Here is a 15,749-nt window from a genome sequence, read left to right as displayed (position 1 = left end):
TCGTCCATACTAGCAATGTAGCTAGCACACTGCAGGCACCAGCACTTCCCTTTTCTCTCTGGACTAGCTCACTCACACCAACCTCCCCTCACAGTTACTCTTAAAGGGCACTGAGAAAGTGCTACCGTTTTTTTTAAAAAGCAAAACGTATATCAACATCACACTTATTTGGTGACAAGAAATTCCATTAAAGCAGAGAAGAGGTCGTCAGGTTAGCTCTCTGGTCAATACAGAAAAGCCCAGCCAACTCTGATTAAATCAGTTTCTAGCAAAGTTTCTGCAATAAGCACAGCTCAAAAACAACAATAACAACAACAAATGCAAAGCTTTGCTTTTCCCTTCTGTTTTTCCCTCTCAAATTATAAAGTGTAGTAGAGGGCAACCAGGCATCCCTGAGAGTTTTACCTCTTCTCAGGCTGTAGAAAGTCATAAACTCAGTTCTGTTAGTAGAAACAAGATTCAGCTTCCCTCCAATCAGCCCAGTACACCTGAAGAACTCTCTTAGCTAATCAAGATTTTCTGCCAACGAACGAGTAAATCAATTCTTCTCTACAAATGAGCACATTTCCAGCAAAACAACAGAAGAGTTTTAGAAGCAGCCTCTCTTGTAGTTGTCTGAGTCTTCTGTCTCCTGCTTCTTGAGCCTCCATTTGTGATCAATGCAGCACTCTTGATTCGCATTCTCTCATTTCTGCATTTTCCTACATATCCTCCTCTGGCTTCCTATTGGCCAATACGTCAAATAAGTGCCTCCTAAGTCTCATATTTATTACCTTATGAAGCAAAAGTCAAGCACTCTCTTTCTGTCCGACAGGAATAAAATAATCATTGAACCTATAATCAAATCAAGTCAACAAGCACTGGGGATACAAAAGAAAGGCTAAAACAGTCTCTGCTCTCAAGGTGCTCACATTCTGATTCAGAAGACAACATGAAAACAGCTATGTACAAACAAGATAAGTGGAATATAAATTGAAGATTATCTCAGAGTAAATTATGAAGAAAGACTTCTTGCAGGTGGGATTTTGGCTGAAATTTGAAGGAAGTCAGGGTGTGGAGATAAAGAAGAGGAGAGTTCTAGATATGAGGATAGCCAGTGAAAATGCCCAGTTGGAAGATGGAGTTTCTCACGTGATGAACAGAAAAAAATCCTAGTGTCATTGGACCATGAAGTAGGTGACTGAGAGTAAGGTGTAAAGATATTGGAAAGGTAGGTAGGGGGCAGATTATGAAGAGCTTTAAAAGCAAACAGGATTTATTTTGTCCTAGAGGTAACAGGGAGGGCTACTAGAATTGGTTTGTGTTTTAGGAAGATTAAATGGACAGCTAAGTAGAGGATAGACTAAAGTGGAGAGAGACTTGAGACAGAGAGACCAACCAGAAGGCTATTGCAGTAGTCCATATATAAAGTGAAGAGAGCATATTCCAAGGTGGCGGCAATGTCAGATGTGAGGAGGAATATACAAAAGAATTGTAAAGGTAGGATCAGCAAAGACTTGGCATTCGACTGGATAGGGTAAGGAGCTGAAGATGGCACCTAAGTTGCAAGGGTGGGTGACTGGGAGGATGCTGGTATCCTCAAATAGTAACAGAGGAATTAGGTAGAGGGGAGAATTTGGAAGGAAAGATAATGAGTGTCTACAATGGTGGTGTCAAATTCAAATAGAAGCCACATATTGAGTTAGGAAATCACAAATTAACATCCCCTATGTTGTACTGTATTTTTATTTGTTTTGTTAAACATTCCCCAAATGGATTTTAGTCTGGTTCAGGCTCAACTTAGAAGTTTTTCAGGCTGTTTTTCAGGCTATTTGCAGGTGGTTAAGTTTGAAACCTCAGGTGTATAAGATATCAAATTTGAGGCATCCCATAGGCAGTTAGATATGTGAGACTGGAGGTCAGGAGGGTGGTTAGGGCTGGATAAATATATCTAAGAATCACAAGCATAGAGATGATAGTTAACTCTATGGGAGCTGATGAGATCACCAACTGAAACAGTATGGAGGAAGAAAAGGAGACCAAGGAGAAAACCTTGGGAGGTAACCACAATTACTGGATGTGAGCTCAATAAAGATCTAGCAAAGGTGATGGAGGAGTGGTCACATAGGCAGGACGAGAATCATAAGAGTGGAACAGAACAACTTAGAGAAGAAAGTATCAAGGAAAAGAGAGTGATTGAGTGTCAAAGGCTTCAGAGTGGTTAAGAAGGAAGAGGAAGTCCATTAGAATTGACAATTAAGAGATTATTAGTAACTTTGGAAATAATAGTTTTGGTTTAATGATAGGAAAGGATATAGTATAGTAGATTGCCTTCTCAAGTGTAGATACAAAAGGAAAAGAGAGAAAAGATGGTATCTAGCAGTGATGGACAAATAAAATGAGTTGGGTTTTTTTTGAGGACAGAGGGGCTATAAGCATGCCTGCAAGTAGTAAGGAAGTACCCCATAAATGGGGAGAAACTCAAGATTGGAAGAGTATAGGCATGATAGAGAGGGCAATCTGAGATGGAATGGAAATCACTTGTGTATGTCAAGGGTTTTACCTTGGCAAGAAGAAAGTCCACCTCTTCATGGGGTAACAGGGATAGAGAAAATAGTGGTAGAAACTATGTAAATGATGTAAGATGAGAAGATAGAGAGAATAGGGAGCTCTCAGAGAATGGTCTAAATTTTTGTAGTAAAACATGAAACTTAGAGGGTGAGGGGAAGGAGGCCCATACATGGGAGGCTTGAAAAGGGAAGGAAAGTTTTGGAAAGGCTGTCATAATGAGCAGGACTGTGGTTGGATTAAGAAGGTATAAAAGGAATGCCTAGAGACAGTGATGGTCTAGTTAGGATTATGTAGCAAAATTTACAAATATACAAAAAAAAATACAAAAAGTATTAATGGTTTTAACCTTAATGATATAGAGGCATGAGGTTTCTATCTAATCTACAAGTCTTTGGCCTCCATCATTCCTTCTTCTTCTTCTTCTTCTTCTTCTTCTTCTTCTTCTTCTTCTTCTTCTTCTTCTTCTTCTTCTTCTTCTTCTTCTTCTTCTTTTTTTTGGTGAGGCAATTAGGGTTAAGTGACTTGCCCAGGGTCACACAGCTAGCAAGTGTTAAGTGTCTGAGGCCGGATTCGAACTCAGGTCCCTCTGAATCCAGGGCTGGTGCTCCATCGACTGTGCCACCTAGCTGCCCCTATCATTCCTTCCTAACTATGCTGTCCCATTGCTATCACAGGATCATGAAATAATTAGATCATAGGTTTATGTCTGAGAGGAAGCTGAGGTCACACAACTGGTATGTGTCTGAGGTAAAATTTTAATCTAGGTCTTCCTGAAAACAAGACTAGTACCTAACCACTACACCCTCCCTATCCTAACCTGTTCCCCATCTTTGCTTGAAGTTATCAAGGATCAGACTGTACATTAATTTGACTTGGAGGGTCTTATTGATGTTCTTTGAAGAATTTCCCTGCAACTTCAACCTCAGCAATCAATGTTGGTATATGAGTTGCTGTTATTCTCACACTATCGTTTTGCAAATATTTAACTTTAGTACTTTAAGACACAATGAAGAAATATCCCATGTAATGTTTTTCATTGCCTTTGGATTTACAATAAAATGACTATACCAAATCCTTTCTTTCCTTCTCTCAGAATTTCCTGTAAGTCATCCTGCCCCCATGTAACTATAGTTTCCTTTCTATCTTTTTCTAGTTTAGTTTGTAATAAAACTGTCAAACTGGTTAAGATTTAGCTTTTTCAGTCATATATCTACTCACTGGTCAATGAACCTGACATCTAAAGTAGCAATAGTCAAAATAAAATTCACTGATAATCTAAAAACCAGTTGATTCATAGTACCCTCTACCAACTTCCCCACTATCACTTCAGAAGCTAAAGGTGGATACAAAGGTATGAGGGCTACTTTGTATTTTTGCTTGCTTCTTTGCTTGACATTCCCCCCCAAAATTATTGCCACATGGCCAGTAAGTTATTAGTGATGAGTCCCTTCATAATTAGCCAAGGTGGACCTAAAAAAACAGACCTAGGCAATATTCAAAATTCATACCACATGGTAGAAACTGCTGCATAATTTATGTACTGTTATCTTCCTGAAACTGGAAAAAATACTTAATTTTCAATACACAAACACTCACACACTAATGAGGATACAAAAGGATCTTAATAGGCTAGACCTAGGATTCAACTTGTAGTTCATGTTGTTGTTGTTGTTGTTGTTGTTTTTAATTTTGACAACTACTTTTTAATACAGTTGGTTTCCTCTATAATCCATTTAAAAACATTATTCTGAGAAAGATTCCAGAGGTTTCACCTAACTGTCAATGGGGCCCATGAGACTAAAGATAAAGAACCTCTGGGCTAAAGTATTAGGAATAATCTAATAAAGTGAAGTTCAAGAGGGATAGAAAATCACAGTTGGATTAAGTGCAAGATGGGAGAGGCATGGCTAAAAAGCATTTATTCTATAAAAGATATGAAATTTTTAGTGTACTACAAGTCCAATAAGTCAGCAATGCAGTGTGGCAGCCAAAAAAAGCTAATGAAATATTGGCTTCATTATGAGAGATATAGCCTTTAGGAATAACAAGGAGATAGACCTGTCATATTCTTCCCTCATCAGATATCACCTGGAGTACTGTGTTCAGTTTTGGGTACCACAGGTATATGTTTAAGATAACATCTGTAAAGTGCTTCACAGTGGCACTTAATAAATGCCTATTCTATCTCTCACCTGTAGAGAACAGATAACCAGGATGGAAGGGCCTTGAGTTCATGTCATATGAGGATCCTATAAAGGAGCTCAGGATATTTAAGATGAAGAGAAGAACCAAAGGGAACATGATAACCATCTTTAAGCATTTGAAGGGTTGTCATGTAGAGAAGGAATTAGACTTGTTTCATTTGTCCAACAGGGCAGAGCCAGAAGTAATGGTTGAAAATTTCAAAGAGGCCAATTTAAACTTGATGTCAAAAAAAACTTACTAAAAATCAATTTGTCCAAAAGCAGTATGGACTACCTAAAGAGGTATATCGCCCCCTCCTTGTAATTTTTCATGTTGTGGAAATTTATTTTGATTTGGGGACCCTGCCTTTGGGCCAAGATTAGAAAGCCTTAGGCCCTCAGGGTCTCTTCTGTGTGGGAGGTGCTGGTGCCCCTCTCCCTCCGCTTCAGTGGAACCAAAAAGCCCCGTGGGCTGTACAAGACACCAGGTCAGACAGCTGGGGAAAAAAAAGCCCCCAGCTCCCTCCAACCTGAGCAGAGCTATCCGAAAGATCCTGGCCTCATCCGAGTCAGGTTCTGAGCACATGAGGCTTGAGCGCACCCCCCCCCCCCCCCCCCCCCCCCGCCAGCCACAGCCCTGGCAGGCAGATTAGCTTGGTGTGTAGGTGCAAAAAGCCCAGAGATTTGAGTGGAGATAAAAAAGATATATAGAGACCTGGGAGTCAGATTACAGGGGGGATGAGACGAACAGTAACGCAGGACTAGGAGCAAGGAGGAAAGGCCTGTGGACAAGATTAAGAGAGGCGGACAAGATTAGAGGGGCGGCAAAGGCGGCAGAGGGCAGACTGACGGAGCAGACAAACAGATAGACAGACTGACCAGGAGGCAGCGGAGAGCACAGAAGCAGTTAGCACAGGGTACAGGTTGGAGAAAGTGAAGATTAAGAAGAGTTAGAAGAAAGTAGCTGAGCAGGGAAAGTGTAACGTGCCCTGAGACAGGAGGTGGCTAAGGCCCTTATTGTATTAAAAAACTCTGCTTTGATTATTTAGTTAAGAGGCTTCTTAATATTTTGCTTATTAATTTGGGAGTGGAGCAGTGTGGTGGAACTTTATAAACGACCCACATTAAATTAATAGCAGTCAGATACTCAAATAGTCAAAAGTCTCCAGATTAAGTACCCCAGTCAACTTTAGCCCCAAAATTAGCCCCAGCTAGCTAAAATATTTTCACATTTGAATGCTGACCACGAAGGGATTTACAGCCCAATTATAATTTTCCTAAGCTTAGAATTTTTCATATAATTATAATTTTTCATAAGTATAGATATTATAATTTTTCCAGGTTAGTTATAGTTATTAATAATTAGTTTTTTACAATGTAGAGATTACAAAAAAGAGATTATGTTTGTACAAATTTAAAGTAAAAACTAGTTGTAAAAACACAAATAATGAAAAATCAATGTTCAAAAAACTTTTTTTTCATGAAAAGATAACCTTTTTTTTTTTTCAAAGAACACCAAGGTCTTTATCATGAGTAAGATACTCCAACAAATGTTTCAGAACACATATGATTCAAAATAATACAATAATAATACCAAATAAGAAAACCTAGATTACTTTAAAAGCTTGATGAAGAACACTTTAAAGTATGAAAAATATTCTAGGATGAAACAAATTATCTTGCTCAATGAAATATAAATAATATGGAAGGGAATCTTAAGTTATACTGATTAGGCCAATAAAAAGAATAGTTACCTTTTTATGCAGAGCATGAAATTCACTGTACCGTTTTTCTACAAAATGCTTCCGTCCACTCATTAGCACTTCTATCTTGAAGACCTATGGGGAAAAAAATGAAAGATATTACTTTCACCAATTCAATACATTCAGTTGTCTCATCTTCTAAGTTTAGGACTCATGATATATTTCATCTTTTAGATTACAATAGCTGATCTCTCAAAACCCAGAACACTCAGGAGACACTGGAGTAATAGCATTGATTAATGAGTACTATGACTAAATCTTTATTAGCAAGTATTTTTAACCAACACATACAAAAGCAATGAAAGTTTGCATGTACTGAAAGAAGCACCTATATTTTATCATTTGTTAATGTTTCCTTAAAACTAATGTTTTAAATTGGTATCACTGAAATAAAAATACTAAGATGCTGGTAAATAATCTCATACATAAATGAGTTCTAATGTGTATTTCAGTGACAAGGTACTATATCTTCTGCAAGACAATAACAAAAACAGTAGTAGATTTTGGGTTAATTTCTTCCCAACCTGCATATTCATATAGTCTCAGCTGGACTTATTCTCCTGCTTTCAACACAGGAAAAAAAAAATTGTAGTTAAGGTTCATTTTCCCTGCATGATACGAATGACAGCTTGTGCTTCTACCTCCAAAAGGTTGAAAGGCCAAATGAAAAGGCTCTCTGGATGCACTAATTAGTAACCACTAACATGACATTTTCTGGATTCTTAGGTCATTGGGTCAGGACCAAGGACAGGGGATGAGAAATATTGTGAAATGTTCATGAAAATACATTAAAAAAAAAAAAAAGCTCACTGAGGCTAAAAGGAAAGGCATTTTACTATTCCAAAGACTGACATGACTGTTCTCTTTTGCTGAGTAAGTTTCTGAGGCACTAAGTTATATTAAGATTATTCAATTACTTATGACTTCTAGATTAAAATTGTCATCTCTAAAAGAAATCCCCATATTAGAAGCAGCAAATTGTTTTCAAATTCAGCTGTACTGTGCCTTAAGCTTTTAGAAAAGCATGAGATATTGTGTAATTTTTTTTATAATTTAAACTTTCAAATATTCAATTTAAGCTTCTTCAAAAATTTACATGTACAAATCAACTCTCCATATATGTAATGTCTACTTCAAGAAAAAATATCTTCATTAATTCACAAAAAAAACCCATGCCTTTTTCAAAAACTGTTCTAGAAATCAAATGAGGAAAATGTAGTGAGGAACATAAGAATATAAGATTAGTTAGTAGGATTTAAGGTTTGGTTTGGTTTTGCTTTCAAACTATTAGAACTCATTTAAATCAAGACAGACTAGCAGCATTATAAAAAAAGTAGGCATAAGTTTTGAGCTAAATGGAATAAACAAAATTTTGGTCTGTGTTCAATTACTAGTAGATTCAACATTAGAACTATCACTTTAATTGGCAGGTTTGTTAGGAAACCTCTAAAGAGGGTGGGGGTGGGACAAAGAAAGGATTGAAGAATCAGTACAGTTCTAACCTCTGTTACTTCTAAAAGTACCTTTTATTAGGAAGGAAATACTTTTGCAGAGTTTGTCATGAAATATGTTTACTGCTACTAACCAAGTATTCCATCATAAAGTGTCTTTGATTGCTCTTTATAAAGATCAAATACACTGGAGAAAAAACAAACACAGTAACTGTTTTACTGGGGTGAGGGGGAGGGGTCTTCCCCCTTCCATGGATCTCTCTCTGAAAGACTTACATTTGTGGTCCATGTTTAGTAACTAGTGGCATCATCATCACCACACTACTACTACTTTAATTATTGTGCATGTTGACTGGATGCAAAAGTTGTTTTGGAGGTAGAAATGGCAAAGTTAGGAAACTAACTGGATGTGTTTGAAGAGATTGAGTAAAGAGTTGAACTAATCCTAAAACTATGAACTTGGGAGAGTGGAAGAACCGTAGTGCTTCACAGAAACAGGAAACTCAATACAAAGAAAGATTTGAGAGGAAAGGATTTTTTTTAACATTGTCTCCAGAAGATTCAGTTTGAAATTTCCAAAAAGGCAATATAAGACCGGAGCTCAGAAGAGACTTAGATATATAGCTCTGTGAGTAATCTACAAAGAAATGACAGAAAGTATAAATAGAGAAAAGGTGTTAGGATAGAGCTTTGCTTAAGATATTTTATGGATGATGATCTAGCAAAGAAGACTGGCCAAAAATGTAAGAGAATACACTAGATAAAGCCATGTTATGAAAACCTAAATATGAAACTATCTAGGTCCTTGATAAGAGAGGGTGGTCATCAGTGTTTGCAGGAGTTAAAGATGAGAATTGAAAAAAGGAATAACATAAAAAAGGAAAAAAAAAGAAAAAAGGAATAACATAAACAGATGTGAGATTTAAAATTGACTATAAGAGCATTAAACTTCCCCTTTTAACTTTTCCCTTATATATCTCCCAGACCAGTAAGAAAAGAAGTCTCTGAGCTTTAATTAGAGAGGGATTAGCCTTTATTGTTTAGACAACAAACAGGTGATACCAAATAGGGAAATAGGAAAGTAGAAATACAAATGAATAGTCTTAGATCTAAGCTTAGTCTATATTCTTTTATAAAACTCACCAAATCCCAAAACTGCCTCTCAGGCTGAGAACCAGAGTCAAATGCATGCTGCCACTGAGTACCAGAGCTGATCACCAGAACGCACCATCACCGCTAAACTCAGAAGCCAGAGTGTGCAAGCCAAGCCCTCACTTCCATTCTACTACCCAGTTTTTTCAGTTGGCGTCTCAGAAGTATCGGAAGTATCACGTGCTTGGCCACACTCTCCCGGGCAGCAGCAGGCACATGGCTGTTTGTCACGGTCTCCTCCCCAAAAGGGGCGGTCCTTCAAAAGCCCCTTTACCACATTCCCCCCTTTGTTTCATTTGAAAAACAAATGAGTTTGCTCAATGAAACAGTCAAAAATAATATCCTATGCTAGCTAGTCCAGGGGGGCAGTCCCTCATGAACTCGACACTTTGACATTGGTCTTGCAGAGGGAGGGCCTCTGCAGAGAGTACATGTTACAGATGGTATATAATAACAGAAGATAACAAAAACTAACAAAACAAAACTGTTCATATAAAGTCTTTGAGTTCTCTTGTCTTCTTGAAGTGGTAAGATGTCATCAGGAGGAAGCTGGATTCTGTTCTGGAAAAACTGGGCTCTGGACTCTGGACTATGGTCTGGAAAGGTGGATTCTCGTCTTTAATTGTTTGAATTGCTGGATTTTTACTAAACCTTAGCATAGCATTGTCAATGATCAAATTAATAAATTCCATTACACAGGACAAAAACATAAATAGCAAATTAAATGCTTATTTTACTTATTTATTTATTTTGTAAATAAGTAAAAAGCAAATACAACGTAATTTGGGAAGGTGAAAGAGTGACAGATGGTAGATGGTACGTGAACAAAGCTTTGAAGGAAGCTAGGAATTTCAAAGGGCTTTTATAATGGCACAGAGCTGGAAAATGGAATGTTATATAAAAGAGGCACATCAGAGATATTGCATATAAAGGTAGAAATAAATTAAATCTGTGGAATTAGGCAGAAACAAGGAGGGATAAAGAGGTTGGGCAGATTGAGGGCATTATAATCCTAAGAAAAATAAATTCCTATTTTGGGGAATGAATCAGGAAGAATGGAATAAAGGAAAGGCAAGAACATGTGTTTTAACATTTAGTGAGAAGAAAAGAAGAGCAGTAGAACCAAAGCAGTTAGCCTCAACTATGGATCACTAGTGTTAATTACACTCCTCTCCAAACTCTTTGTAAAAAATAGGGTATGGACAAAGAGGGCAAAATGTATGAGAAATAGGATTAAGGGAAATGATTAATGATCAATAATAACTATGAGTGTAAATGGGATCAACTCATAAAACAGAGGAGTTCTAAGAAACTATTAGAAAACAATTCAATAATATGTTTTATACATTTTTTTGTAATAAGGGCCTAAAATTCTAGCTATGATGTCTAAATCTAATGAGTGGTTGCCTTAAATTAGAAGCTTTAGCAAGAGTTTAGACTTTTAAGTATTTATTAAAGTACATCAAAAGTTAGTGAAGAGAGAGAGGTAAAAAGCAAACTTCATCTAACTATCTAAGAAAGCCCAGCATCTGTCCTCCCACCAAGCCGCAGTTCCAAAACAAAATAGGGCTATACACACACACACACACACACATATACACAGCTCCAAGCTAATAGGTTGGTAGCTCTGATTGACGGGACCCACAGGTGGCAAACATCACTTCCTGATGCTGATCTGGCCTTGAAAACCCCAGAAAAGGTCACTTCCAGATGCTAAAGTCACATGATCTCTTTTCAGGCCAGAGCTCACAATGTCCCTCCCAGAAGGGGGTGTCATTGAAATTCTCACAACACTTAAAAAGAATCAGAAAGTTAAAACAAGGGGTTGGAGTAAAATCTATTATGCTTTAAATCAACTCAAAGAAGCATGTTAGCAATCATGATTTTAAACAAGGCAGGAGTTTTTTGTTTTGAACCAAAAAGGTCAATAGGGAAAGTATATTATGGTTCAAAGCACCACAGACAACTCAGTATCAATACTTAATGCATACAGATAAATACCAAATAACACAACATCTAAATACTTAAAAGGAAAAATTTAAGAAATAAATTGGTAGTACAATTACAATATTTCAAATCTCAATGTACCATTCTCAAACCTAGACAAATCTAAGCAAAAGATAAACAAGAAAGAAGTTAAAGCTCTGAAGAGAATTTTAGAAGTTAGATGTGATACACCTCTGATAATTACTCAATTGGAATATAAAAGAAGTAGAGCTATAGCTTAGAAATGCATGGTATCTTTACAAAAATTCTCTATGTATTAAAGTATAAAAATCTCAAAAACAAATGTAGAAAAGCAGAGATGTTTAAAAAAAAATCCTAGACTCATCCTAACAAAAATTATGTCCAATAAAAGACCTTTGAAGAAAAAAATTAAAATGGGGCAGCTAGGTGGCACAGTGGATAGAGTACCGGCCCTGGAGTCAGGAGGACCTGAGTTCAAATCCGGCCTCAGACACTTGACACTTACTAGCTGTGTGACCCTGGGCAAGTCACTTAACCACAACTGCCTCATCAAAAAAAAAATTAAAATAACTAGAGGATAAATAATTTAATTCAAAAGACTATATGGGTTAAAGACTTATGTGAACTGATATATAGTGAAGTGAGAAGAATCAGGAGAATGTTGTGCAGTGACAGCAATATTGTTGGATGAAGAACTGTGAATTACTTAGCTATTCTCAGCAATACAATAATCCAACATCTAAAGAATTGTTATTTGAAGTTTTTATGACCCCATCTTTTGGCTAGACTTTAAAAGTCCCAGCACGAGTACTGGCCTGGGGCTCAGGCGTAGCGCCTCCACAAATGGCACAGTGCTCCACCCACTGGCTGTAGCCGTTGCCGTGGCGCTGGCATCTCACGTCATCACCATTTGCTGACACCTACATGGGCCTGGCAAAATTATAATGACTGGAAGCCCAGTGAGGGCAGTCATGTGACTGTTAGGGCTGCCAGCCAACTGGCTTGGGGCTGTGTGTGGCCAGCCTGGGGTCTACTGGGAAGAAGAAGGGAGGAGATTTGCCATTCTAGCTTGAAGCTGGAAGGTGACAGAATGCAGCCATGTGTGTGTTCTCAGCTGATTCTTGGGCAGTGGTGTTTAGTCAGGTTGTATCGTTTCCCTTCCCCCACTTTATTTCCTTTCCCCTAATTCTACTGATTTTGCTTGCGTTTTTTTAAGTTCATTTTTGTTAATAAATGCTGTTCTGTTTTGAGGGAGGCTGTTGGTCTCCTTCTTTGCCCCAATATTGCGGCAAGCCGCATAGCTAACACTCCCCAATTAAAAATTGGTCCCTACAAAGACAAACCCAAAGGACTAATGATAAAGCATACTATCCAACTTGAAAGAAAGAACCGATATTGATTGAACACAGACTGAAGCATGCTATTTTTCACTTTCTTTCATTTTTTTTTCTTTTATTCAAGTTTTCTTATACAAAATGACTAATATGGTAATGTTTTACATAATCATACAAGTTTAACCCATATCTGATTGCTTACCACTTCAAGGAGTGGTGAGGGGAGGGAAGGAAGGAGAGATAAAATTTGGGAATCAAAACTATAAATAAAAATGTTTATTATTTAAAAAAAAAAAACCCAGAGGTAGCTAGGTGGTGCAGTGGATAAAGCACCAGCCCTGGATTCAGGAGGACCTGAGTTCAAATCTGGCCTCAGACACTTGACACTTAACTAGCTGTGTGACTTTGCCCCACAAAAAATAAAACAAAACAAAACAAAACAAAACAAAAAACCACATGTATACCCTTTGACCTAGAAATATCAAAACTATGTCTGTATCCCAAAGAGAACAAAAAAGAAAAAGATTCTCCTATTACAAAAATATTTATAATAGCTCTTTTTGGTGGTGGCAAAGAACTGGAAATTGAAGGGATGCCCATCACTTGGGAATTGGCTGAACAGACTATTGTATATGACTGTGCTGGAATACTACTGTGCTATAAGAGATGGTAAGCAGGATGCTTTCAGAAAAACCTGGAAAGACTTACATGAACTGATACAAAGTGAAATGAGCAGAACCAGAAGAAACACTGTACACAGTAACAGCAATATTGTAAGATGATCAACTGTGAATGATTTAAGTAATCTCAGAAATATAATTCCAAAGGACTTATGACGAAAAATGCTATCTACTTCCAGAGAAAAAACTGATGGAGTCTAAATGTAGATTAAAGCATACTTTTTAAAACTTTTTTTATTTGTCTTCGTTTTTTGTTTTGGTCTGTGTTGTCTTTCACAACATGACTAATATAGAAATAATTATGCAAACACAGTAATCTTCCACTTAAATCACAACTAAAGTCACAATTTCTACAGGAAGTCTTCCCTAACCTCTCAATTCCAGTGTTCTCCCTTTTAATTATTTCTTCTTTATCCTGTACATGTTTTATTTTGTATACATTTGTCTAGATGACTTTCCCATTAGGTTATATGCTCCTTGAGGGCAGGAACTATCATTTGCCTCTTTTTGTATCCCCAGGGCTTAGCACGGTGCATGGTACATAGTAGGAACTTAATCAATGTTTGCTAGTTGATCAAAATTCTACTTCAGAACTTGATTTTCAAACAATGACCTGGCTTAATGACAGCAGAGCATATGCTGACTGTCCTACACTGAAAAATGCTGGGAGTACAGGACCAGTAACTAACTATATGACAACTGCAAGGACTAAAACGCAAAGACTAAACTAGCTAAGTTCAGACAGACTCATTAACAAATCAGCTAAAAAGTGATGAAAATTTTGGCTACAACAATTTAAGAAGACAATCTACTAAACCACTATAGGGAATACAATGTGCCTGTGGAAAGATCTCTCCCTTCAAGTGAAACAAGTAAATTTCTAGTTCAAGTATTTATTAAGTGCAGCTAGGTGGTGCAGTGGATAGAGAACTGGCCCTGAAGTTGGAAGAAACTGAGTTCAAATCTCACCTCTGACACTTACTAGCTGTGTGACCCTGGGCAAGTCATTTAACCCCAATTGCCTTAAAAACATCCAAGGCCATCTCCAATCGCCCTAATGTATATTTTGTCACTGGACCCAGATGGTTCTGGAGGAGAGAGTGAGGTTGGTGACTTTGCACAGCCCTCCCTCACTTATACCCAATTTAGTGCAAGTCATGATATCACCCCAATGTCATAGTTCTCTTCAAGAATGAAGGACAAACAACAACTATATTCAAGGCACTGAGAATACAAAGATAAAAATGAAATTATCTTGACCTTCAAGAAACATTATAGAGGTGAGAGGAAGGTAAGTATGATACAAGTTATTGAAGCAAAAAAAAAAATATCAGTGGTGATCATTCCTGTAGTCAATAAATTTCTGTGGATCCCTGGGGTCGAATATACACTTGCTTAGTATTTTAAATTCTTTACACCTGGCCCCAACCTTTCGGTCCCCTTATACATTACTTCCATTCTTATAATCTATGGTGCAGCAATAACTACCCTACTTGCTGTTCCTCATACATGGTACTGAACCTACTAGCTATCTTCCATGGCTAAAATGTTCTCCCTTTTCATCTCTAGCTCTTATTAGAACCCCTGGTTTCCTTTAAAACTCAGGTTAAGCACATTGCCAAGTACTTTAATAAATGCATGCCCACTGACTAGTTAAAATAGCATTCTGTTTTTAAATTATTCAGCTGTCTTATTACACTAACTTTGAGCTCTCAACAATTTGAAATGTGAGAGCATTGACAGGTGTTTCTCCTTTAGTTTTCAACAGAAGTATTATGAATTATGCTTTCTTAAATTCACAAAAAATGCTCACTCAAAACCCTACAAGCTCTAGTAAATCAATATTTTTGTTATTGATTTGTTATCATATGCCCATGAAAATGATTAGCTGAGGTTGCTCAGAATTACATGATTTGATTCCTTTTTTAAGTGTACTTGAGAGATGAGAATCTTCTGTACCCTTTCTAGTATTCTATATTACAGGGGTAAAAAAACCCATATAATGGTCAACTCCAACAGGGAAATGACATTTATAAGGATTTAGGGAACAGAGTCTATTTGTTGTAGAAAGCCCAGTTTGCACAGCTTCTCTTTTCTGACCTAAGTAGTAGTAAGCACTCACAGGAAAAGGCCCTCTTGTCCTGTGTAGAAGAACAAAACTCTCCCCCTAGTAGCTAAAACCCATTAGAGGATTTTAAGGCATATTAATCTGTTTTCCTACTTCAGGATTAGAGACTCCAATGGTGTGCAATGGACTCCTAAATCTCTTTAATGGATTATCATCTATTTATTGGTCCCTTACCATGAGTGTTCCCAAGGGTTCTATTCTCTTATTTATCTATATTCTCTCACTCTTTTGAAGATTCATCAGTTCCCACAGGCTCAAGTATAACTTCTACTTAAATTACTTCCACATCTGTGTAACCAGTGCCCATGGTTCCATGCACTCCATTCATACATTATTAAATGGCTCCTAGATAGTTCCTGAATTTCAAATTCAAGTTTAAAATAATCTCATTATATATCTTCAAACTTCTATGTTTCTCCTGAAGGTACTGTCATCTTAACAGATTGAAAACAAGTTCACAAACCCAAGGTCATTCTTTACTCTTTTCTCATCCTTCCTAGCCAAATGTCCAATTTTGTAGATTTTCTCTCCATAAGACCT

General features: G+C 37.2%; 1 protein-coding gene across 1 annotated transcript in view; it reads right to left on the bottom strand.

Annotated features, from left to right (window-relative positions):
• SNX24 (sorting nexin 24) overlaps positions 1-15,749 on the bottom strand; it is a 264,545-nt gene that overhangs the window by 100,101 nt on the left and 148,695 nt on the right. The window contains exon 2 of the mRNA XM_043979692.1: positions 6,488-6,571. Within this exon, the coding sequence (XP_043835627.1) occupies positions 6,488-6,571 (84 nt within the window). The remainder of the gene's footprint in view (positions 1-6,487; positions 6,572-15,749) is intronic.

The sequence above is a fragment of the Dromiciops gliroides genome, chromosome 1 (genome assembly GCF_019393635.1).
Source record: "Dromiciops gliroides isolate mDroGli1 chromosome 1, mDroGli1.pri, whole genome shotgun sequence".
Classification (NCBI taxonomy): domain Eukaryota; kingdom Metazoa; phylum Chordata; class Mammalia; order Microbiotheria; family Microbiotheriidae; genus Dromiciops; species Dromiciops gliroides.
The sequence above is the reverse complement of the archived record's forward strand: the minus strand, read 5'-3'. Positions and strand labels throughout refer to the sequence as shown.